This window comes from Symphalangus syndactylus, chromosome 3, assembly GCF_028878055.3.
Source record: "Symphalangus syndactylus isolate Jambi chromosome 3, NHGRI_mSymSyn1-v2.1_pri, whole genome shotgun sequence".
In the NCBI taxonomy this organism is placed as follows: domain Eukaryota; kingdom Metazoa; phylum Chordata; class Mammalia; order Primates; family Hylobatidae; genus Symphalangus; species Symphalangus syndactylus.
In genome coordinates this window covers 61,291,960-61,315,498 of record NC_072425.2, presented here as the reverse complement: position 1 = coordinate 61,315,498, position 23,539 = coordinate 61,291,960, and the positions used below count along the sequence as shown (strand labels likewise).

The 23,539-nt window shown below is 39.0% G+C and overlaps 1 protein-coding gene across 1 annotated transcript in view; it reads right to left on the bottom strand.

Annotated features, from left to right (window-relative positions):
- The window catches only part of RASEF (RAS and EF-hand domain containing), a 77,205-nt gene that overhangs the window by 14,445 nt on the left and 39,221 nt on the right, over nt 1-23,539 (bottom strand). Inside the window, exons 4-14 of the mRNA XM_055272138.2 lie at nt 21,522-21,617; nt 18,117-18,194; nt 15,326-15,441; nt 13,112-13,180; nt 11,404-11,488; nt 10,369-10,457; nt 6,776-7,010; nt 6,315-6,452; nt 6,051-6,198; nt 4,275-4,356; nt 2,923-3,037 (exon numbers count right to left, since the gene is read on the bottom strand). Of these exons, the coding sequence (XP_055128113.1) occupies nt 2,923-3,037; nt 4,275-4,356; nt 6,051-6,198; nt 6,315-6,452; nt 6,776-7,010; nt 10,369-10,457; nt 11,404-11,488; nt 13,112-13,180; nt 15,326-15,441; nt 18,117-18,194; nt 21,522-21,617 (1,251 nt within the window). The remainder of the gene's footprint in view (nt 1-2,922; nt 3,038-4,274; nt 4,357-6,050; nt 6,199-6,314; nt 6,453-6,775; nt 7,011-10,368; nt 10,458-11,403; nt 11,489-13,111; nt 13,181-15,325; nt 15,442-18,116; nt 18,195-21,521; nt 21,618-23,539) is intronic.

Sequence of the window (23,539 nt, the reverse complement as noted above, 5' to 3'; positions counted from 1 at the left end):
AATGTGCCTCAACATGAAATTATAATTGACTTCCTTTCTCTTCAGGCAACTTTCCTTGGACTGAAGGCTCCAGAGTGTAATAAAATCAAAGGAAAGAAGGGAATGAATGGCCCTCTCCAAAATTAGCTGCTTCACTCATTAATGTGCTAGTTAATTGTGTTCTTTGATGATCTCAGGATGCGAGGGGCATAAATTGAAAGTTATTAGTCAAATATTCATTTCAGTAAGCCCAAGAATCCAGGCATCTAAATGACTTCTCAAAGCCACAGAGGTAAAGGGCACCTCCTTCAAGTTTTGACTTAAATTTATCTCCTTCTCAGCAAGGCTACCTTGAAGAAAACTGCAGCCCACTTCCTTATCGTCCGGCCTTTCAACCTGCTCTCGTTTTGTTTCTATAACATTATCACCTTCTAGCATATCATTTCATTTATTGATCTATGTTTGCTGCTTCCCATCTGTCTCCCCCACTAGAACACAAGCTCCATAAGGACAGGGCTCTGTTTTCTTAACAGATATATCCCGAGAACCTAGACTACTACACAGGAACCAGGTAGGTACTCAAAAGATAGTTTTGAATGTGTTAAAATTGGGAAGAGATCTTACACCTCAAGTATCTCCATTCAGCTTTTACTCAAATATTCAATCAATAAAATATTCTTAACAGGTAAATAAATGGCTATAATTTTACTTTATCCATAATTCTATTACAGGATTTTTTAATTCAGCAGTTTTCCATCAAAGTGTATCGATTATTAATTCAGAGGGTCTGTTCACTGCTGACAGTCTACTGCTTCTCAATCCTCTGGCCTATCCCAGTGATCACACCATTCATTTCCACCCATATTTACAGTGGCCATATAAACTGTCCCTGTAGGAGTTCCTCAAATTAGAAACAGTAAGCAGTAAGCCATGGAGAAACTTCACCGTGCCCATTCTTTTTCTAAGGTGAAAGTCAAATGCCATTAGTAGTATGTAATTTTTCATCCATAACAAATTTAAGAATTCATCTATTCTATAGTTTTCTTCCTTTTCAGACCCTATGAAAAGGTGATACCAATGGCAGAAAAGATGACTTAATGCATGAAGGTGCTTTGCAAATTATGGCAGTGGGCCACTCTACATAAGGGTTATTTCACTGTGGCTGATCTTGCCTTTTGTGCCTCCTTTTCTTGAGCATAACCCAAAGATTTTAAATAAAGACTAATCCAAAATGTTAACAAAAAAACAGGTTTGCTGTGGATTTTAAACACAAGTATGGATGAGTTAGGGTTATCTGTTATTCTCTGGACTTACTGTTCCATCCCAGGGATCTCCATTTGTTCACTTGAGTAGCTACCGCTCCTCTATGCACTAATTATACCTTGGGATTCCTTTTTTTTTGAGATGGGGGTCTTGCTGTGTCACTCAGGCTGGAGTGCAGTAGCACAATCACGGCTCACTGCAGCCTCGATCTCCTGGGGCTCAGGTGATCCTCCCACCTCAGCCTCCCAAGCAGCTGGGACTAGAGGTCCATACTAACATGCCTGGGTAATTTTTGTACTTTTTGTACAGATGGGGTCTCACTATGTTGCCCAGACTGGTCTCAAACTCCTGGGCTCAAACCATCTGCCTGCCTTGACTACTCAAAGTGCTGGAATTATAGTCCTTGGGATTCCTTCTTGATATCAGAGGCTTCTTCAAGAAATCTTCTACTCACGCTGGTGCTTTATTAAAACAGCAACCACTGTTGAATCAGGAGGTTTGGTTTGAGCCCCTATTCTATTCCTAACCACTAAATAACTCTAAGCAAGTGCTACCTATGCTTTCTAGGCCTCAAGTTTCTCATAAAAACTTAGGATAATATGTTTCTTATTTCATTTCTTAGATGCTAGAGAGATGACTATAACAAGGGAAATTTTGTGAAGTAAAAATGTTACATAAATGTAAACACACTTTCATTGTGTTTACAATCATTTCAAATCACGATAAGTTGGTAGAACAGAGTGCATATTTATTTATCACAGTCAAAGTCTTACTGCCAATTGCAATCAGTCATTTCTCACATTACTTCTTTAGTGAGAAAGAGAACAATAATGCCAGAAGCTAAATTGAGATCAGACAGCAACCAGTCCTCTGTTCAGTCACTACTACAATTTAATGCCTTCTTAAATTACAGATAATATACTTACTCGAAAACTTGTATTAGCCACTACTTTATTTTTCAAGAGAGCATGCTGAACCATAGCTTGAACTGTAGTGTTATGTTAATAACTGTTGGCAGCATGCTAAATGGGGTCAAAATCATTTCCTACTTTTAAAAATTATTTACCACGAAACCAGAGGACAGGAATGTTCCTCAGGTGAAAGATATCATCTTATTTAACCACAGAAAGCACAGAAGCTACGCCCACGTTTAAAATACCAATTGGTATTTCAGTAGTACCTTGAGGCATCTAAAGATCCCAAATCACTACCAGAATAAGGTTGAGAAGAGAAGAGAGCTCCCATACAATTTGAACCTTGACGCACACTCATATCCAGGTGGTGTTTCAGCTGTACTTCCCATGCCCGTGGATGCCTCTACATGCCCCCAACTACACTACACACCCAACCACATCGTCTCCTTGTTTGTAATAGCTTCTTCCTAGACTACCTGGATGTTTACTTGCTTACAATGGGATTCTGATTTCATCTATAAGAAAACCTAGAAGTTTTATTCCCCAAAGCTCCCTTCATTAGTGTCCTTGGCTTCAGGGAAATGTGCCCAAATCCTGAGGAAGAGGTGAATGCTGCCAGTTCTGCCTGTAGCATCCAATTCTTCCTGATGGCTTGGATCAATGGTTCCTAATCAAGTTCATTCTGACAAAGAAGAGCAACAGCATTTTCCAAGATGGCCTAAAACTTCCTCATGTAATTTTCTGTTTCTCCATTGTGATTTCTTACCTCAATCATATCTACCCATTCTCGTATATTAAGAAAGCTTTTCTCACATGTAACATCATACAGCAGCAAAACACCATCTGCCTTTCTGAAGTAAGACTTGGCAATACTTCTGAATCTGAGAAAGAGAAAACCACATAATCAGTCAGTTTGTGTTGCCTCATTCTTCTTCTCTTTTATACTCACTGTTTTTTCATCTTCTAAAATCAACCCCAATTGAGAAGACTCTAACTGCAATATATGACTGAGAAATAGCCATTTCAAAGGTCCCAAATGACCCAGTGAAAGGTAACAGGATGATAATCTGGGTGACTGACTTAAAAAATCCAATCCTTCTCTCTATCAAAGAACCCCAAGAATGTCTACAATCCCCAGAGCATAACCAGGGCAAGGTTGAGAGCACAGTTTCCAAAAATTTCAACCTCAGCAACAAGCTACCAGAACCCACATGTGGGACACAGAGGAGGCTGGAAGGAGATACAAACTAGAAAATACTTATTTTTGGTGGTGGTGGTGGTCAGGGAGTGTTGTGGGTGGGTGGAGGAACTACCAGTGTGGAACGCTGTAACATACCAGGACTTTACATACATAGGGGTCAGGGGATTCACCACTGGAAGAGCACACCTCAACACACGTGCCCTAACTCGAAACCCAGTGCAATATTTTATAAGTATTTTAAATACAGTCATGTCAACCACAAATATTTTTTAAATGTTGAAATTCCCAGTCTGCTAGAGAATATGAGCACCATGGGGGCAGGTATTTGTGCCTGTCTGTCCACCACTGAATCTTAGCATGCTGAATAATGCCTGGTACAGAGGCAGGGACCCCATACTTATGGGTTGAACAATTGAACAGATTTTGTTCCCAAGGAGTTAAACAAGATTAAAATCTGTGCTTAATGCTCTGCTTATCAGTAATGAATGCAAGGTAAGGTGCCATCACCAGATGCAAGTCTGCTATGTGATTTGTGCCTCTGCCCTTAATCAAGGGGAGCTGACTGGTTCTCTTCTCCATCATTTATTGTTCTACAGCCATGGAGTTCCTCAGGCTGCCACTGCACTCAAAAATGCTGCCTCTCTTGTTAGCAAAGGGCACTCTCTGTCTCAACTGAACATCGGCTCAAAAGAAGCTTAAAGATCCTCTTCTCACAGGAGTCATAGGTAAATGAAGGAGATGTGCGAGAATATAAGCATTTTAAAGTTATAATACTCTGTATAATTATACATGTAATTGTGCATATAATTATAAAGTATGTTACAATTATAGAATTTTGAGTATGAAGAACATCAAGTGGCTGCAAGGCTTGTTAATGCGAACCCAGGATAGCCCATAGCGCTGCGGAATGCACTTGCCTCTCCTGACCAGCTGTATCCCAGAGCTGCAGAACTGTTCGTTCTCCATCCACAATGAGGGTTTTCATTTGGAAATCAACTCCTGAAAAGGAATATGAGAGTGGAGAGCATGATGTAAATAATTTCATTGGCTTTTTACTTTCAAGCCTTCTTTAGATGAGGCAAAAGCCAATAATACACAGCTCAGCCAGGAAGGGAGGAATGAACATGACCTTTAAGGAGAGTGACCTTCAAATAGAAATGACAAGTCAGACCACACGTGTGTGCAGAGGCACCATCTGCAGGTTGGCTGACTTGGGGAATTATTTATGAGCCAAGGGAAAAATCTGTTTTATTTTCCCTGATGACTGGATGAACTCAGTCATATTTGTGTGTGTGTGTGTGTGTGTGTACATGTGTATATGAGTGGGCATGCGTGAATGTGCAGGTGTATACATGTGTGTATGTGTATGTGTAGGTGCAGATACGTGTTTTGTGTATATGCATGTATGTATATGTAGGTATATGTGTATAAATGTATGTATATCTAAACATGTATACATATGTGTGTGTATATATACACACGTTAGTGCACACACACATTTACATGCATCATGGTCTCTGACAACTGAACCAAATACTGTATGTAGTCTTTTTATGAATCAAATTGAAGTAAACTTTCAGCTTTGTTACGTTGAAGAGTGTATCAGAGAACCATAAATTTACAAAGACACTCATTGTGAAGAGGACAATCAGTCTGTTCTAACATTTCGGGTGATCAAAATAAGAACTCTTTAGACAAAGAAGAAAAATAAATGATAATTTGCATATCTTCATCTCCTTTTACTGATTATTACGCAAATTTGGGAAATCAGGATACTACTTGTTCTATTGTTCTGTTGTGAAGGTGGGGAATGGAGCATATATCTGGCTATGATTTTGACCATAACATCAAATAATACCTTAGTAGAAAGGGTTTTCCTGGCCACCCTGTGTAAAACCGCACCTCTCCCTAAACTTCTTTTTTGTACCTTTTCCCTGCACTGGGATGTAAATGCAGTGCAGGCTGGGATTGTCAGCCTTCTTCATGGTGTATCCTTTGTACCTACAACAGCATCTTGTTTTTAGTGGGACTCAGGAAATACATGCTGAATAAATGAATCTGATATCTCAGGCTCTAAATTTGATTCGATTCATCTGATTGGCTAAGCAGATATCTCTTTGTGTGTGTGTGTGTGTGTGTGTGTGTGGCAGGGTCTCACCCTATCACCCAGGCTGAAGTGCAGTGGTGCGATCTCGGCTCACTGCAACCTCCGCCTCCCAGGTTCAAGCAACTTTCCAGCCTCAGCCTCCCGAGTTGCTGGGACAACCAGCACCCACCAGCATGCCCAGCTAATTTTTGTATTTTTGGTAGAAATGGGATTTTGCCATGTTGACCAGGCTGGTCTTGAACTCCTGACCTCAAGTGATCCACCTGGCTTGGCCTCCCAAAGTGCTGGGATTACAGGCATGAACCACTGCACCCAGCCAGATATCTCTGTCATTTTAGTCTTCCTTTCCTAAAAGCAGGAGTTGGCCAAAACAAGAAGGACCTTTCCATAGACTAGGAGACACACACACACATACACAAACACACACACACACACACACACACACACACACATATCTATATATGTGTGCATACACAGAGAAAGAGAAAACTCTTTAACTGAGCATCTGTGTATGTAATCCCTGAAGAAGAGAAAATCAAGCTAAGGAAGGTCATTTTCCCATTATCAACCGAAATAGGAGCCATACCCAGGGTGGCGCTTATATTTTCTCGAAATTCATTCTTGCAAAGTCTCATGAGGAAACTAGACTTCCCCACTGCAGCGTCCCCAGCAAGTACAATCTTGTAAGCCTTCTGTGAGCTAAAAGATTTAGCGTTGTCATCTACCAGGTCTGTCTGGGGGGAAAAGCCACAGTGAATGATAAAGGTATTGCCAGTTTTCATCCTAATAAGTAACACTGCACAGAAAATAAGCAGTGTTCATGAATAGGAGTGTCTCGGAGACCACCTACCTGGGGGGAGAGTGCTGAGATGGGCTTTCTTGATGAACTAACAATGCTGCCTTCACTAACAGACCCTTGGGGCTTCCAGTCTAAGATGGAAGCCACATCTTCTAAACCAAATGTCTCTTCATCCCTTATGTCAGGAACCTATTTTTTAAAAAATGTCAGCAGTTAAATTAAAAAATATCAGTGGTTAAAAAACAAAGTCTAAAATGTATACGTTATGGATTAAAAAGAAGAAAACTAAAGCTAAATCAACAGTCAATGCTATTAATATTATGGAATAGAGTGACACTGAATGGCAATCTATGAGAATTTCTCCCTAACTCTGTGGAGGAAAAAGCATTTTACTAACTATGCTTTATATTTATGATCTTTAAAACAGATTTCCATGACAGATAGAAGGCAAATAAGGTGACAGATTTCAATCACATAGAAGGCCTAGGAGAGCAGTGGTTTCTGGGGCTTACGTCTGTGTCTGAAGCATCACCTCCAAAGCTCTCCTGCACCCCGTGTGACCTCTGAAATCCCCTCTGGTGCTTGTATTCCACTTCTGAGTCATACTCATTGGGATCTCTCAAGGTAGACAAGCCGCTGTCGAAGCAGCTTTCAGGCAGGCTGTCAACTTCACAATTTGTCCTCTGCAGAGGATCACAGAGGGCCAGGGAGTCACAGTCCTCATCCACATAGGAAGAGCGGGATGACCTGGTAATAAAGGGTAAGACCAACTTACCTGAGGGCTGGAAATGCTCAAGAACGTACAGGCAATAGACCACATGCTATTAGATGGAATCAAGTAGGCCGATATTCTCACTTTTGCTAAGAGCCTCAGTGTATTTCATGATTAGGCATTAGGGGAAATAAAATGCTCAAAGCAGCATCAGTTCATTCTATGAGCAATCAGTTAAGATAAAGACCCTTACCTCAAACACTTAACAAACAAAGCCATTAAAAAAATCATGTTCTTTATTTCCTGATACAAAAAGAATTACAGTACCTAAGACATAAACACAATCTCAAGTTGTATTCACGAAACATATGCAGAATATATGAGCCTTTTTACTCTAAGGTGGTCAGACCATATTCTGAACATTGTGTCCATTTCTGGATAACATCTCTACTTAAAAGGGCTGCTGAGGGCCCAAATGGAAAAGGCAACCACAATGTCAGACTAAAGACCCTCAGAGCTGAAAAATAAGATTCAGTGTACTCAACTTAACTCTTAATGGTTTCTCTCTTCAAATACTTGAAGAGCTGATACATGAAGAAGACCACATCCTCTCGGGTTGCACAAGACAAAATAAGATAAGCTTTTCTGGGTGTCATATTTCTAATCAACATGGCAAAAACGGATAGGCAATTAGAAACATCTGATAAAAATAAGCAATTAGAAGCATGACTGGAATGTATGATTTGACACATAAGTTTTCTGCCACTAAATGTTGACACACCGTCTGGAAACACTCCTCTGGGAGATGTTTCATAGGGAGGGAGGTGCCTCAGATAAAGGCTAGAACTCCTGACTTCTATAGATCTTACCATTAGTGAAACTCTGAAGATTTTATAAGTGAGGGAGAAATTCACATCGAATAAGAGAATCAAAAGAAAATGTATACATCCCTGTTTACTTTGGCTTTTCCATTTGATTTCCATAAGAATCTAAGTTTACCAATTATGGTTATGACTTATTTACCACCCACTACACCCTGGGCACCATCCTACCAATTTGCTTACATGAATCATTGGAAGGGGAGAATGGGCACGATACATAGGTCTTCAGATATGAGAAACAAGAAGTGGATATGCTTAGATGAGAGAAGGTAAGCTTAATATAATTAAGTATGAGCCATGTAAATCTGAGAAGTCAAAAGTATTTTTATGCCATTAGCAAATGTTTAAAATTAACTAAAAAGATGATTTAACTTTCTCTCTCTCAATACTGCTCAATTATAAAGTCTTTATTCTGAACCAAGAATTTTATATCATATCTCAATCTATGTAACTAGCTAGGTGTGTGCACGTGTGCGTGTGACTGTGTGTTAATATACTGTTAATAACAATAAAATATATTGTTAATATATTTTAATATTAATTTATTTATTGTTAATATATATTGTTTGTAACAATAACAATGAAAATATATTGCTAATATATTATTGCATTATTTATAAAACTCTCCTTCCAAAACTGATTTTAGGTCCATCTGTAAAGTACATAAGAAAACTATTCTAATTATAATATACTACAAACTACTTCAGTTCCATGTCTTCATTACTGGTTATGATTTATTTTAAGCCTACTTGTATTTTGACAAGGAGCAAAGAAAACATGAAGTGCTGAATTAAGAATTCACCTGAATAAACATCTAGACTCTAAATTGAAAATATAGGCACACTCAGCATTATGCAATATACCCGTGTAACAAATCTGCGCACGTACCTCCTGAATCTAAAATAAGAGTTGAAAATTTTTAAAAGTAAAAATAGTAAAAATAAAAACACAGGTACAGGTCAAACTTTCTCAAACTCGATTGAACTGCATATCCTTTTCAAAGTCAACCATCTTGCCAACCCTCAATATTTTCATTACAATTAACTATGTAAAAGTACAAAACAAATTAAATCTTTGTTAGAGTTCTTGCAAAAAACAAAGCCAAAATAAATTTTAAAGTTAAAACCAAGCAAAGCTATAAAAACAATATAATTTTATTGTACATCTAATTTGATGTACAACATGCTTTTATTACATTTTTATATTAGCATCAAAAAGAAAATAAAATGTTATCTTCTAATATCAAAATAATCACCCCCCACACACCCAGAAAGGGCATGGTGTTGAGGCTATGGTGGCCTCTCATTACAGCTCAAGGAGGTAGGCACATGAGTGCTACGTCACTCAAACATGCTGGGGATGTGATGACTTTGTCCCCTAGAATCTTTTGTTGATGAGCTCTACTCCAGTTCTTATGAGCCTTTCACAGTGTCTAATCTTTTCAAAATGAATCATGGTGAAATTTCTGAAATACTTTTCAGTTGTATACCTTTCCCCCCAATTTGCTTAGAATCAATTTTAAATATTAGTCAAAAATGACATCACACATACACATTTTTAAAAATCTATTATTTCTCAATAACAGAATAGTCAGCCATCTATAAATCAAGCCATTAAATTTTTTTATTGAGCAAATCAGTGAACAGTAGAAACCACTTAAACCTGATAGAATATTCTTAGAAATGATCACCAATAAGCCTTAGAAATGGCAACCTGACCATTTCTAACACCAGGATGTTAAGTACATTATTCTTTTTACCAAAAGTACCCAAATGAAAAGGGGATGAACATGAATCTGAAAGTAACAAAGAAATAGAGAATTGGAAACTTTCTGTTTATGCTTTCACTTCTAATTTCAAATTTTTGACATATTACAAAATTAACTAGCAACACTGGACATATGTGTATAAACATACACATACACTCATGTAATCTCTAAGTGATTACTAGGTCTCAAGTAATAAAAGGCCTAATATTTCAGTTCATTTGATTAAACGCAAGGCTAAATTCTAACTTTTGGCAAGCCTCTGTGACTCCTTCAATACAGTAGCTATTTTACAAGGATCTACCAGTCATATTTATATTTGCTTTGAGAGTTTCCCTTTTCTGCAACATAGCTCATATAATATTATGCTGAGCTATTAAATATTTACAGATCATGCCAATAGTTTCAACATTATACACCAGAAACACTGCAGCATCATATACCACAAGTCTACTGGTTTCCCTGAAACATCTCTTATTGAGTCTACTTCTAAGAAACAAGACATGATTAGAGATGAGGTAATGATGAGCATATATAAAACCAACTCATAACATCTTCAGGAAATAACTTTGCCCTCTCTGAAACGCTTTTAATTTTTACATGATTCATGTTTCAGAACTTTTAACATCATAGAAAATATAAATTAGTGACCAAAGTATATTCTATTATTTTAATCCACCTCCAAGGAAATTTACTTTCCTTTTAACTGTGATTCTGAACTTAAAAAGTGAGGACGTGTTAACATACCTGTCATAGCCTAGAGGTTGAGGGGAATGACCAATGAATTTGGGACTGCTTCTAGAAATTGTATTCCCTGGTGAGATATTATTTATACGCTGTAATACAGAAGTAATTATTTGTTAGTTCATGTAATTTTCATGTAAACATTTTATATACACATAGGTACACATAAACCCACTTTTTAAAACTGTAGCACACTATTCAAATTTCTAATGTAACTAAAAGTGTGTTATACTACCTGAGCAAATGTGAGCAAAAAATCAAGGGAAATATTGCAACGAAGATGACTGCCATAGTACGCTCTCCTCCTCATCCTATCTTACGTCCAAACCCTACTGCACATTCCATAAGGAGTACTGTGGTTCCCCACTTTGCCAGGATCCTGCAACTCAACTTCCTTGAATGTGTCTCTTCTTGAACCATAATTTGGCTTAGTGACTGACTCCTCCATATCCCAATACGACCCTGGAATCTTACACACGAAGCTGACTTCCAAAAGTGGGATAAGAGGCCTTTTGACAAATGCAGTCTGGGAGAGGTCCTTAAAGTTCCAAATGAGCTAAGCTGATTTCTGTAGGAGGGTTTGAAATCCAAGGCTCCCATTCTGAGCATCTCACTGGCATAAAGAATACTCACAAGTCTAAACTCACCCCTCAGACAAAAGCACCCTCTCCCCGCTCTCAACTGGGCAGTATTTTATTTTTACCTCTATGGGATTCTCCTACCTACCTGTGTATATCTTAACTTCCTACTACATGATAAACTCTTTCAGGTCAAAGATCACATCTTACACACCTATCTCTAGATTCCTAGGACATCTATAAAAAGAGTTGGTTAACACTGAGACACTTATTTCTTCAGAGGAGAAGCATATTTTTTAATTTGGAAAAATGCTGCCTCGTTTTATTTTATGGAAATATATTCTCATTATTATAAGGACTTACATGATGTTCTCCTTTAAGCAATTACATTATTTTCATCAACACCAAAATATTCCACCACTAGAAACAATGAAATACATGATAGAACTATGTGGCATACCAAAGATCTGTTGAACTTGCTATAACTGTTTTCAAGGGCACTTCTAAGGCCATCATTACTGTCATGTAGTTTCCGGTTAGCTGTTCTGCAGAGTAAAGAAACAAGCAGAAAGAGAGTCAAGGAAAGTATAATTGGGGGGTCACTGTCATCACTTTGTTTGCTAGCTGTAACATTCAGAATGTGGAATAGCGTATCATCTTCTGCAACTTTCCACCACTTCCCTTCAAACCTCATAAACTGAGATAATTCATTACTTAAAGTACAAGAACTGAATCGATTACTCCTCTCTCTTTAAAGGTCTCAGGGCCTTGCAGAAGTCAACTGTCTATGCTGTGGAACTCACTCTTCCTTCGGGCAGCCCCGCTGATTGAACAGATTTCATGTGGGTCTTCGAAAGCTCCCTAAATGCCTGAATCTGGCCAGCCAGTTCCCACATTTCAGAGGTCAGGGATGAACGCAGTGTGTTGTATCAGGCTTCATGCTCCTGGCAGCTCCTGCATTCTACGCACAGCCTGGCACTGTTCCACCAGGCACCGTCGTGTAGCAGGTAAACACTTGGATGATGATCTCAGTAAGGTCTGGGTTCAAATCCTAACTCTTATTTCCATATGACTTAAGCCATTCAAGCTGTCAGAGCTTCAGCGCCCTCCTGTACAGCACAGCTATGATTCCACAGCTCCTACACCACAGAGCGACCAACCTTCCCTAGCTTAAGGCTGGTTCACCCTTCGCATCTTAGCTCAATCTTCACTTCCTCCAGAACACTTCCTTGATCTTCTTTGATAGGCCAAAGCTCCCCTTAGGAGGACATGTACCTTTCTTTTGCTGCACCTCTCGTTTGGCCTTTTATATTTATTTCTATGATTATTGATCCATTTCTGTCTTCTTCCCCTAAACTAGCCCCATAAGGGGAAAGAGATTTTTCACCCACTTCCTACTCTATCCTTCGCTCCTGGCATACCTGGCCTGTAAGAGGTGCTGACAAATCTGTTGAATGAATGAATAAAAAAATTAACATGAAGGATTACTGAAATAAATGAACTCAACAACTGCCACAGGTGAGACTTAATAAGCATTCAAAAATGGTGGGAAAAAAAAAGGTCAAACCTGACCTGACTTCACTGGGGGGAACTGAAACCAGAAGACAATGCGGCATGGGTGGAAAAGAAAGAAAGAGGAGGCAGAGGGGTAGGTTTTGTGGGGAAGACCCTCAGAGGATGGAACTGCTATAACCTAGTCATAAAGCTGACAGAGTGGGTATGTTTCTACTTGGGGAGAGGAAAAGAAACGTAAGAAAAATATACTCCTAAGTAAACACAACAAAATGAGAAATAATTGTGGAGGCAGAGCCCTGTGGCCCCACTAACAGGAGAAACCTGAAAAACTCACGGCACAGAACTCAGAGAAGGCTGAGTGCCCAGGGCCATTCTTCTATTCTTCTTCATAGAGGCATAATAAAGACACATTGGACATATCCCCTGACTTCCAAAGATGTTTAGAGATTTATACTCTATTCCCACATCTGGATAATTTATTTAGGATTATAAGCACCAGAAAGCTAAGAGAAGATGCCCCTGAGAAGAAACACACACTGACCCACAAACTCAGTGTTCAGAATGTGGCAACTCACGTTCTATGTGTTACGTCTTTTATTAACAAAAAAATGAGTGAAATGTAAATGTAATGAGCATTTGATCTGAGAACTTACTGGAGTATTTCAATTTGCCTCTCAAGACTATTTCGATCTTCTGTGTATTCTCGGATTATTTCCAGATCCCTGTAAAATTGTATTTTATGTTTGAGTGAGAATTAGGTGTCAAGTCCCGCCTCACCTATACCTACCCTCCCAGGCCCTTTTCCACCTTTTTCAAAGACGAGTGTCCTTGGCCATGGTTTTACCTTTCCCATGGTAAAGGCCTCTGTGGCCTCAGCAGCCTCCTCTCCTTCTGTGACTCCACAAACACACTCACATACTGTGCTTTCACCTGTGAGGCTCTGCCCCACCTCCGACATCACAAGCCTAGAGCTTCTCCTCCTCAGCCCATCTCAGTACCCACCAGCTCTTCCATCCCCACCCTCGCTGACCCAGCTCTGTTCTCCATGAGGGCTGAGCCCCCTGAGTCCCCTCTCCTCGGGGCATCTCAGAAACTGTGCCTTCAGTCTTCTGAACTTTCCCTACTCATCTAAAGCCGTATCTAATCCCAACTCCATCTATTTTCTCCTTTCCTGTGATTCCTTCCTCTTTCCCTGTCTCACCCTACTCCTGCCCTCCCTCCTCTCCTTACCTAAACCACAGAGATCCCCAAAGAACCAGGCTTGCTAAGCTCATGAGACACTCACCCCGTGGCAATCCCTCTGTTACTTTATGATGGAAGCTCTGGCTTCTTCACCAAACTGCACTCAGAACACTGGCCCTCTCCTCCAGGCCCTATCCCCCTGAGCACACAAACCTCGTCACTAGCTTCCCAAAATGCCCAGGCTATCAGGTTTGGTCCACAATAACCTGTCCATCTGCTTCCTGGATGATAAAAGTACACATTTCCTAATTGTCCATAGGAATTTAAGTTCCTTAACCCAAAATTCGGGGGCCTTCTATTATAACCTTAAACTAGCTTTTAAACTTTTTAATTTTTTTTAAACTTTTGCTTTTCTATTCAAAATGTCTCTTTCTGCCCTGTGGTCTGACCACCTTTCCCCAAGCTATATCCTTCCCTATGTTCTGGCCCCTGCTTTGGTTACTGCCTCACCTGGAACATCTCTGAGACTTTCTTTTCCCATCTGTAAAATGGACATAATGAAGGTCCCTGTCTCACCAGATTTCTGTGGACTGGATCAGTTAATGCTTGTGAAGGACCAGGACAGTGCCTGGCAGGTGGCAGTGCCACCAGCTCTGAGTTGCTGATGTTGCCATCCTGGCTGTCTCTCTCCCCTTTCCCAGCACAGAGCTATCTTTCTACCAAGGCTCACCTCCAGCATCACCTCTTCAGTACAGTTCTTCACCTCTTCTGAACTAAAACAAAACCTTTTCTGTGATCACACAGCAATTAACCCAAACCATGACTATGTTAGTGGTACTGCTTCTGATATTTTTTAGCTCTTCTGTTGTTAAACCCCATAATCTTTTTGTTTTTTTTTCCCAACTAAACTTGAAGTTCTCATTATATATATATATATATATATATATATATATATATATATATATATATATGTGATGTGGGCTCTGTGTTTTGAGATTATATATAAATATAAATATACACTCTCCAATTATAACTCCTTATCTAGGTCAGAGACTTGTATGTAGTAAACAATAATATTTCACTGTTTTCTCTTATAAGACCTTAATTCTGATTAAAGTTTGCAAACAAACCCAAAAAAAGATATTTTTCCCAAGTGTACATGTCCCAGGGGATACACACATATACACATATCTATGCATTTTATATTTACCATCCATATAAAAATATACAGGTCTTTGTTCCTTATATATAAATACGTGTCTGTGAATGTATGTATGTGTATTAGGTTTTATGGTATTAACACCATACTGCAAAACTAACACACACAAAAATTGACTTGCCTACTTTTCCCTTTCTTATGTTTTATGGCCAGGATTCCTGACTTCAAAGCACTTTAATAAGTACTAACCCTTGACACTGTAGGTACATTCTTTTAGCTCCCAGTTAATTCAAACGTTTATTAAGCCCTGCACTAGCCTAAACAGACAATAATTATTCTATTTGCTTAAAACATTAAAAACATAAAAAACACTAGGAAACCTGATACTGAAAATAAAATCATTAGAAAGTAAAGAAGATATTAGCAAAGTTAATAACTCTTAATTATTCCATAGCTGAGCTTCTTTTGCCTGGATGATCATCTCAATATTCTACTCAAACTAACAAATAAAATGCAAAGTTCATACCTTTCAGTATTCAGACTCTGATCAGCATAATCACTTTTCAAAGCATCTAATTCACTCTGAAGAAAGGCTATGTTTGTCTGTGCTTCTAAAAGGTCTTTCTTAACTTTCTGGTTTTCCTGGATAAAACGAAAAGTGAGGGTCATTAGATTCAGATTTTCCTCTGCCTGGGAGAAATGAAGTAAAGTGTCGTGTCACCCTCCCACACCACTCTCATCCTTCCACAACTCTTCAAATCTCAGTGTTCAAAGAACTATCTGTCAATTCAAGGTAATTTGAAATCAATATAAATTAATAAAGTGTCAAAAATCAAAACCCTCAAAGTCGCTTTTCATTTTTTTATGCTTGATATTTGATACCAAACTACAACAGTCAAGGGTTTATCATGACGTATTTCGACACATTATTGGCAAATTAACTGACACCAACCATTCGAATGCTTGCTTTATTTAATGAGTGCTATAAAATCATTGATAAACATTTTGTAGAATCAATAGTACCTATTACCAGGTACACTGGCTACATTTTACAAATAAATTCTATCACTTAATATTTTAAGTTTTGCACTTAAAAATAAACTAGTGTGATTTGAAAATTTCTGTATTTTCTTAAAATAATATTGGAGACATCCGTTCAAGATGGTGGATGGAGCACATGAATTTGTCTTTTTCCGCCTCCAAAACCTCATTAAAATGAAATGCCAAAGGAAATGAACCAATAACAGTTAAAAGAATGGAAGAGGGGCCCAGAGCATTCAAGTGACTTAAATGCACTTCTAAAAGTGGAAACTGATGGAAATGTGTTGCCAAAGGGAAGAGAGTGGGAAATGGAAGTCTAGAGGAAGTGTGTTCAAGGTTTTGACACAGAATCCAGAAGGAGACAAGTGACCAGGCCGAACCCCAGAAAGACGGAACCAGATATGGGGTTGGAAAGACAGATTAAAACTGTATAGTAAGGCACCCTTCCCACCAAGCCCATTCCCTGTCTTACCCTAGCAAGTAACAGTAGAGAGCCAGAGTGGATTCTAAAGACAAGACAGAGATTATCTTTTTAAAACTGAGTGGCTCCTGTAAAAAAAGCTAAGGCTTCTCTCTGAATATCCCTGCCCCACTCACACTGGTAACTGGGGTCCCTTACCAGCTTCACACACAGAACTCCTAGGAAGACACTCTCTCGGGAGAGAGGCCTTCAGGTGAGCAGATCTGTTCACACGATCCCACAGGATCCTACACCAGCTGCCTTAAGTGACCAAGCTAGTCCTTCATTTTAAAATATGAACAGATCACCAACAACTGGCAGGTATTTGGAAAAAAAATGGTACCTAGAAATGATTAAATCAATAAATCCCAGAGGAGTCCCAGAAAAGCCTATTTATCTAAACAAACTTAACAAATTGTGAGGGGGGATGTAGACATTCTCAAATATTCAAAAACAGAAAATTTCTCTCTCACATGTTCTTTCTGAAGAAATTTCTTGAGGATGTGCTATGGTGAAATGAGGATGAAACCCTCTCCTCCCCAAAAATTGTAATATGCAAAATGCTACAATTCAGTGAAAGGCCTAGTGAAAAGAAATTGCAGAACATATGGGTAGCAAGTTTAAAAAACAATCAGTCCAATAAGAACTGAAATTTTGCCAGGTGCAGTGGCTCATGCCTATAATCCCAGCACTTTGGGAGGCCAAGGCAGGTGATCACGAGGTCAAGAGATTGAGACCATCCTGGCCAACATGGTGAAACGCTGTCTCTATTAAAATTCAAAAATTTAGCGGGGCGTGGTGGTGCGCATCTATAGTTCCAGCTATTTGGGAGGCTGAGGCAGGAGAATCACTTGAACCCAGGAGATGGAGGTTGCAGTGAGCCGAGATCATGCCACTGCAGTCCAGCCTGGCGACAGAGCGAGACTCCATCTCAAAAAACAAAACAAAACAAAAAAAAAACTGAAATTTTATAGACTCCAAAATTAATATTTTCAGGGAGAAAAACTAAACACATTTGATGCATCGGAAAGAATAAGTAAGTCTTAAGGTATCAGTGATATCATGAAAATGGTAGAGCTTTTTGCAACAAGAAACCAAAAAATCAACCAGAAAATCCAAGAAAAACAAATAACTCTACAAGAATGTCATTATCCAAATACAAAGCCAACTAAGATGTGGAAAAATCTGGAACTAGGAATTCATTTGACCACGAAGCTGGGAACCTTCTAAGTGGAACAGAGATAATGAATGGAGAGAAAGAAATGCAAGCCTCACTCATTTCTTAGCTCTGCAGTGAAAATATTTAGAATCATAATAAAGAAAATGCTCTTTATTTGCTTTCAAATTTGAGAGTTAATCTAAAACCAAAATAAATAAAACTCATAACAGAAGATATATGAATGTTATCAATTTTGTTAGTACTAAAACTAGATGTGGCTGGCGTAAGATGGAAAAGCGACAGAAAAAAATAAAACTTGGAGGAAGGGGCAAGGCACTAATATCCTCATCACTAAGCCAGGAATACAGACCAGAGCTGATGTTGGAAGAACACAGGGTTAACTATGTTATATAAAATTTAAGCACTATGTCTTTACTACTTTGTATGAAAAATAAGTAAAAGCTTTCACAATAAGTGGCATATTATTGAGGGAAAAGCCTGAATAAATAATATCTTTGATCAAAGGTATTTTAAGGACTTTTTCTAACTATAGTATTAATTTCTCTTTAAGCTGCTCTTCCTGGAACACTGAAACAAGAGCATGATGATGTGGTCTAACAGGAAGTGCATTTCTGTAAGTGAAAAGGTAATTCTTACCATTGATAAATCATAAATTTGTTTTTTCAGTGCAGCCACATCTTCCTTTTGACTTACACGTTTTGATTGTTCTTCGAGCTGAAAGATCAAATAAAAGTTGTGCGCTTACAAACTCACTTTGAATTGCTTTGGTTAAGTTTAGGACTATCCTTGAATATACATATGAGAATTCTAGAAGTCACCAATTTTCAACATTATGCGACTTTATAAGTCATTAATCTACATAAAATCCATAAGGATTTTAAATTTTGTTCTAAATAATTTAAACATTTGAAAAGGGGTTTTGTTGTGAAATGAACTTTTTTGGAAACAGCCCTTTTTGGAAATCATTCAACTATTAGGCAATCCAATTCTTGCTTTTTTCAGTTATGCTACATTGGAATCTGGATCTTTCTATTTTCCTTTGTATTATCTGCATTTAACACTTTCCATTCTGTATTACAATTATTTAGAAATGTCTTACCTTCCCTCCTAGAGAGCAAGATTTTTTAAGAGCAGAATTAGTGTCAGATTCACCTATGTTTTCTTCATGGTGAGTTCAAGAAATGCTTATTAAATAACTAAAATCAATAAAATCTGAGTATAACATGAAGCTGGAGACACAAACACACTTGATTATCTAAATACCTACATTTAAGCTTTGCTTGATGATTAACTCATTTCTACATGAGCTTTGCTTGCTGGTTGACTCAATTCTATTAAAATTACAAACTCGTTACAATTGTCAGACTAAATTGGTTACACAGCATTTATAACCTGGAGAACAACAACAACAACAACAAAATGCCTTTCCTACAAACAGCTTACATCCTCTGGGAATGGTGGGGATCTGCTGGTACTCATTACTGGGATGTTTATGCACTGATCAAAATGGATCTCACATTCCACCAAGTCTAATTAGGTGCTTTGATTCTGGACCTTCTTCACCTTGCCAGATGCTATAAAGGGACAGTGTTTACATAACAACGTCATGACTGCCACGAGGCTGACTACGACTGAGAAGGGCCATTGATTTAAACACGCATTTTGACTTCAGAGAAGAAAAACCATCAGGAAAAAATGAGTTTCTCAGAATCAAGGACACAGTGGCAATTGTAACAAATTTGTAAACTATAGCCCTTAATGTACTCTCAAATAAACATCTTGCTGTTTTGCATAACAACCACATCGGGCATGCAAGAAGTCTGGTATAAGTGAGAAAGCACAAACTGTGTAGTAAGATGGCTTTGTCAGTTATTAGCTGTGTGACTCTGAACAAGTTATTTAACCTCTCTGGAACTCAGTCCTCATCTCTAAAAGTAGATACTTATACTTTCCTCAGAGAAAGTTTAAGAATTTGATTTTTTAAATCATGAAAAAGAGCTTAGTGAACTGTAAAGTTGATAAAATATCAGTCATTATGGTTAGGAAGGACAGTTTATTATTAATTGCATTTTACAGATCAGAAACTAAAAATCAGAAAGATGATGTGAACTGTCCCAGGTGCCTCAGGGAAAAATGGGTACAGTTTTGACAAGGATTCAGGTCTCCTGACACATGGCCTTTCTTACTGTTCAGACCACTTGGGCCTCAGCATTCGCTGCATCTCTTCATGTAGACATTCCTTTAAAGATTTGGGAAGCCACAGAAATAAGTCAGCGTAGTGACTCAGTGAATTTGTGGCTCTAGTATAAACAGAAAATTGGTCTATTCAATTCTGTAATATAAGCATAGTATGCATGGCCTAATAACTTTTGAAAATTAGATATAAGGTTCAAATTGATATTCATTTTCTAAGGAGGCTACTGGGGAGAATTCTTAATCATCCCAGAGGTTTAAATTGCAATAGTGTATAAAATACAAAATATAGCTAATTGTCACTTAATCTCATCACCACTTTCAGAGACGATTTTTGATTTTTTTTTTTTAAGATAGTGGCATAATCATGGGTCACTACAGCCTTCCTCTCCCAGCTTCAAGTGATCCTTCTACCCCAGCCTCCTGAGTCACTGGGACTACAGGCATGTGCTACCACATGCAGTTAATTTTTAAAATTTATTTATTTATTTATTTTTGCAGTGGTGGGATCTCAACTATGTCACCCAGGCTGGTCCTGACCTCCTGAGCACAAGCAATCCTCCTGCCTCAGCTTTCCAAAGTATTAGGATTACAGACATAAGCCACCATGCCCAGCAAGGATGATCCTTTTTTAATTATCCATTTTCATTTTAGCTAACACATTCCCATTAGTTATGGGAATAACAAAAACAGATCCCAGAAGTGTGTCTAGTACAGTGCTGGAGCCAGCCTGTACCGGCAGGTGAGAGTCTACTTTAAGCATCTCTTCTCAACCTTAAATTCAGTGATATCAACTTGGTAGCATGAAATCAGTAATGACAGGAGTATTTATACCATGGAAATCGACAAATGATACACATCTCTCCCCTCCCCTCCACCCCCTATACAGCACCTGTTAAACAACTGCCAGAGTATTACTGAGTAAAACAGAACCTGCTCATTAGAAACCAAATAGAGGAAAAGCCAAAAACCAACCACATTAAAAAAACAAACAAACAAACTAATCACACCTTTGCTCACACTTCAACAAGTTCTGCTCTTCAAAAACTAGTGACTCTTGGTGATCAGGGTACCCTAGATCTGAAATTTTCTACTTAGAAGAGCAATATTCAATTTCATTTAACAAATATTCCCTGAATACTTACCATGCACTTTGCAATAAGCTAGGGGTAGGGACACAGGGATATTTGACATGATCAAGAAAAACCGTCATGAAGCATGCAGTCTACCAGATACAAGGGACTTGAGAGTACTGAGCTGGTGAAGACCAAGGAAAACAAACTGAAGTTTTATGGACAGTGGTTGAAGGGATCAGAAAATAATTATTAGATCTATGCAAAAGACAGGTGGCCCCTGGAAACAGAAGAGGAACTCGGGGACCCTTAAAAGTTCTTTCAGGCTGGGTGCAGTGGCTCATACCTGTAATCCCAACACTTTGGGAGGCGCAGGTGGGTGGATCACCCGAGGTCAGGAGTTTGAGACCAGCCTGGCCCACATGGTGAAACCCGTCTCTATTAAAAATACAAAAACTAGCCAGGCGTGGTGGCGCATGCCTATAATCCCAGCTACTCAGGAGGCCGAGACAGGAGAATCATTTGAATCCAGGAGGCGGAGGTTGCAGTGAGCCAAGATCTTGCCACTGCACTCCAGCCTGGGTGACAGAGCAAGACTCAGTCTCAAAAAAAAAAAAAAAAAAAAAAAAAAAAAAGTCTTTCCAAGGAGCTCCTTGATTCTGAAATCTGACCTATCTGCCACTTCAATAGGATTCTGAATGGTTTGGGTTGTTAATGGCTTAGATACACTGAGATGCTGAGGCTGTTCCTACAAGTCCAGCTGCCACATGCCTACCTTTCTTAGCTTTTTAATGGTCACCTGAAGATCTCCTACTTCAGTTTCATACTGACGTCTGAGGTCACTGAGGGCTTCCTCAGCTTTGCGTTTTTCCTAAAAGAAAAATAATATGTTGTTCATTTAAATAGGTTCACCCTCTTAAACAACCTTCAAAACCCCACAGGTGAGAAACATTTTGTGTCAAATTAAGGCTGACTTTAGTTCTCCTTCACAGGGAAGGTGAGAAAGGATATCAGAAGGAAACCAATTGACTTCAGATGCACTGCAATTTTGGAATTGAAACCTACAAAACTGAAAGAAGAGCAGGATCCCACAACCTATATACACACCGCACCCGGGAGTGACACTTCTAAGACTATTACTCACATTGTGATAGAGGCTGTAGCACATCAATCAATTAATTAATTGTTGGTATAATTAGTTAAAAGACATGGCACAGTGAAGGGCTGCTGTGCTTACCGGAATCCTATCACGTCATCAGGACTCAAGAAGGCATCCTGGGTCCACCCTTTTCCCTAGAGATGATGCCTTATCCCTAGAGATGATGCCTCATCTAAATCCCAATCACATCACTGCAAATTCCTACGCAAAGTGCTTCCCTGTGGTCTGGTACTTCTCAGGGGTGTCCCTTCAAGTTCTTCTGGAGCAGAGAATGGCAATAAGGCACCCCAGGAGGTCAGGGGATTGCCATTCAGAAGCTCCCACTGGCTGAAAAATCTCTAAATTTCCTTTTCTTTTAATAAATTATATAATTTTATATTTTACATTCAGTATTCAAATAGTTCTATGTTGATAGCCAGTAAAATTCAGTGTACAAATATTCACTGATCACCTACCAATGGTTCTAAGGGACTGGGGACGTGGGGACAGAGAGGGGGACAATAAAACTGATGTTCTCAGGCATTCTAGTGGGGAAGACAGAAAAAGTCAATTTCAGGAAATAATACAAAAAAAGAAAAAAGAAAAAACAGGGAGATGTGACGGGAAGTCAGTCTGCTAGAGGGTAAGGTAGGGCCTCTCTGCGGCATGCTCCCACATCTGAATACCTGCCAGAGGTAGCATGTCTTACTGCCCACTCATTGGCTGTGGACCCTGGGCAAGTTGCTAAACTTATCCATTTCTCCATTTTCTTTTTAACTATTGTGAGGATTAAATTAAATAATCCTAGTTAAATAATCCATATAAATTAAACAATCCATGTAAATTAAATAATCCATGTGAAATGCTTGGTAGAAGAGCAACATCTTCCCTTAAGGTAACTTTTTTAAAAGGGGCTATCTTGACTTCATCCAGCTTTACAGGTGAGGCAACAAGGATTGCCTGCCTCACATGTGGATGAAGACGCAGAGGCCTCACAATGAGGTGCTAATGAGGCAGCCTTCCTGGCATCAAAATGGACTTGACTGCAAGTCTCTTCATTAGATCCACAGCCACAAACCCAAACATAAACATTTTAGGGTCTAGAAATACTTTATCCAGGCCAGGCACAGTGGCTCATGACTGTAATCCCAGCACTCTGGGAGGCCGAGGCGGGCAGATCACGAGGTCAGGAGATTGAGACCATCCTGGCTAACACGGTGAAACCCCATCTCTACTAAAAAAAAAATGCAAAGAAATTAGCCAGGCATGGTGGCGGGCGCCTGTTGTCCCAGCTACTCGGGAGGCTGAGGCAGCAGAATGGTGTGAACCTGGGAGGTGGAGCTTGCAGTGAGTGGAGATAGTACCACTGCACTCCCGCCTGGGCGACAGAGTGAGACCCCATCTCAAAAAAAAAAAGTACTTTATCCAGAGTTCAATAAAGGAAATGATCACTAGCCTATTTCATTCCCAACCTATGACAGGTAGATGCTGAGAGATCAGATAAGAGATTGTTACAGTAATGCAGATGAGAAATGGCAGTGGTTCAGATCAACTCTTCACAAACTTCGAGTAAACTGGAATGGAGGGAACACATCCCAACTCATTCTATCAGACCAGAATTTGCCTGATGCCAAAATAAGACAAAGGCATTAAAA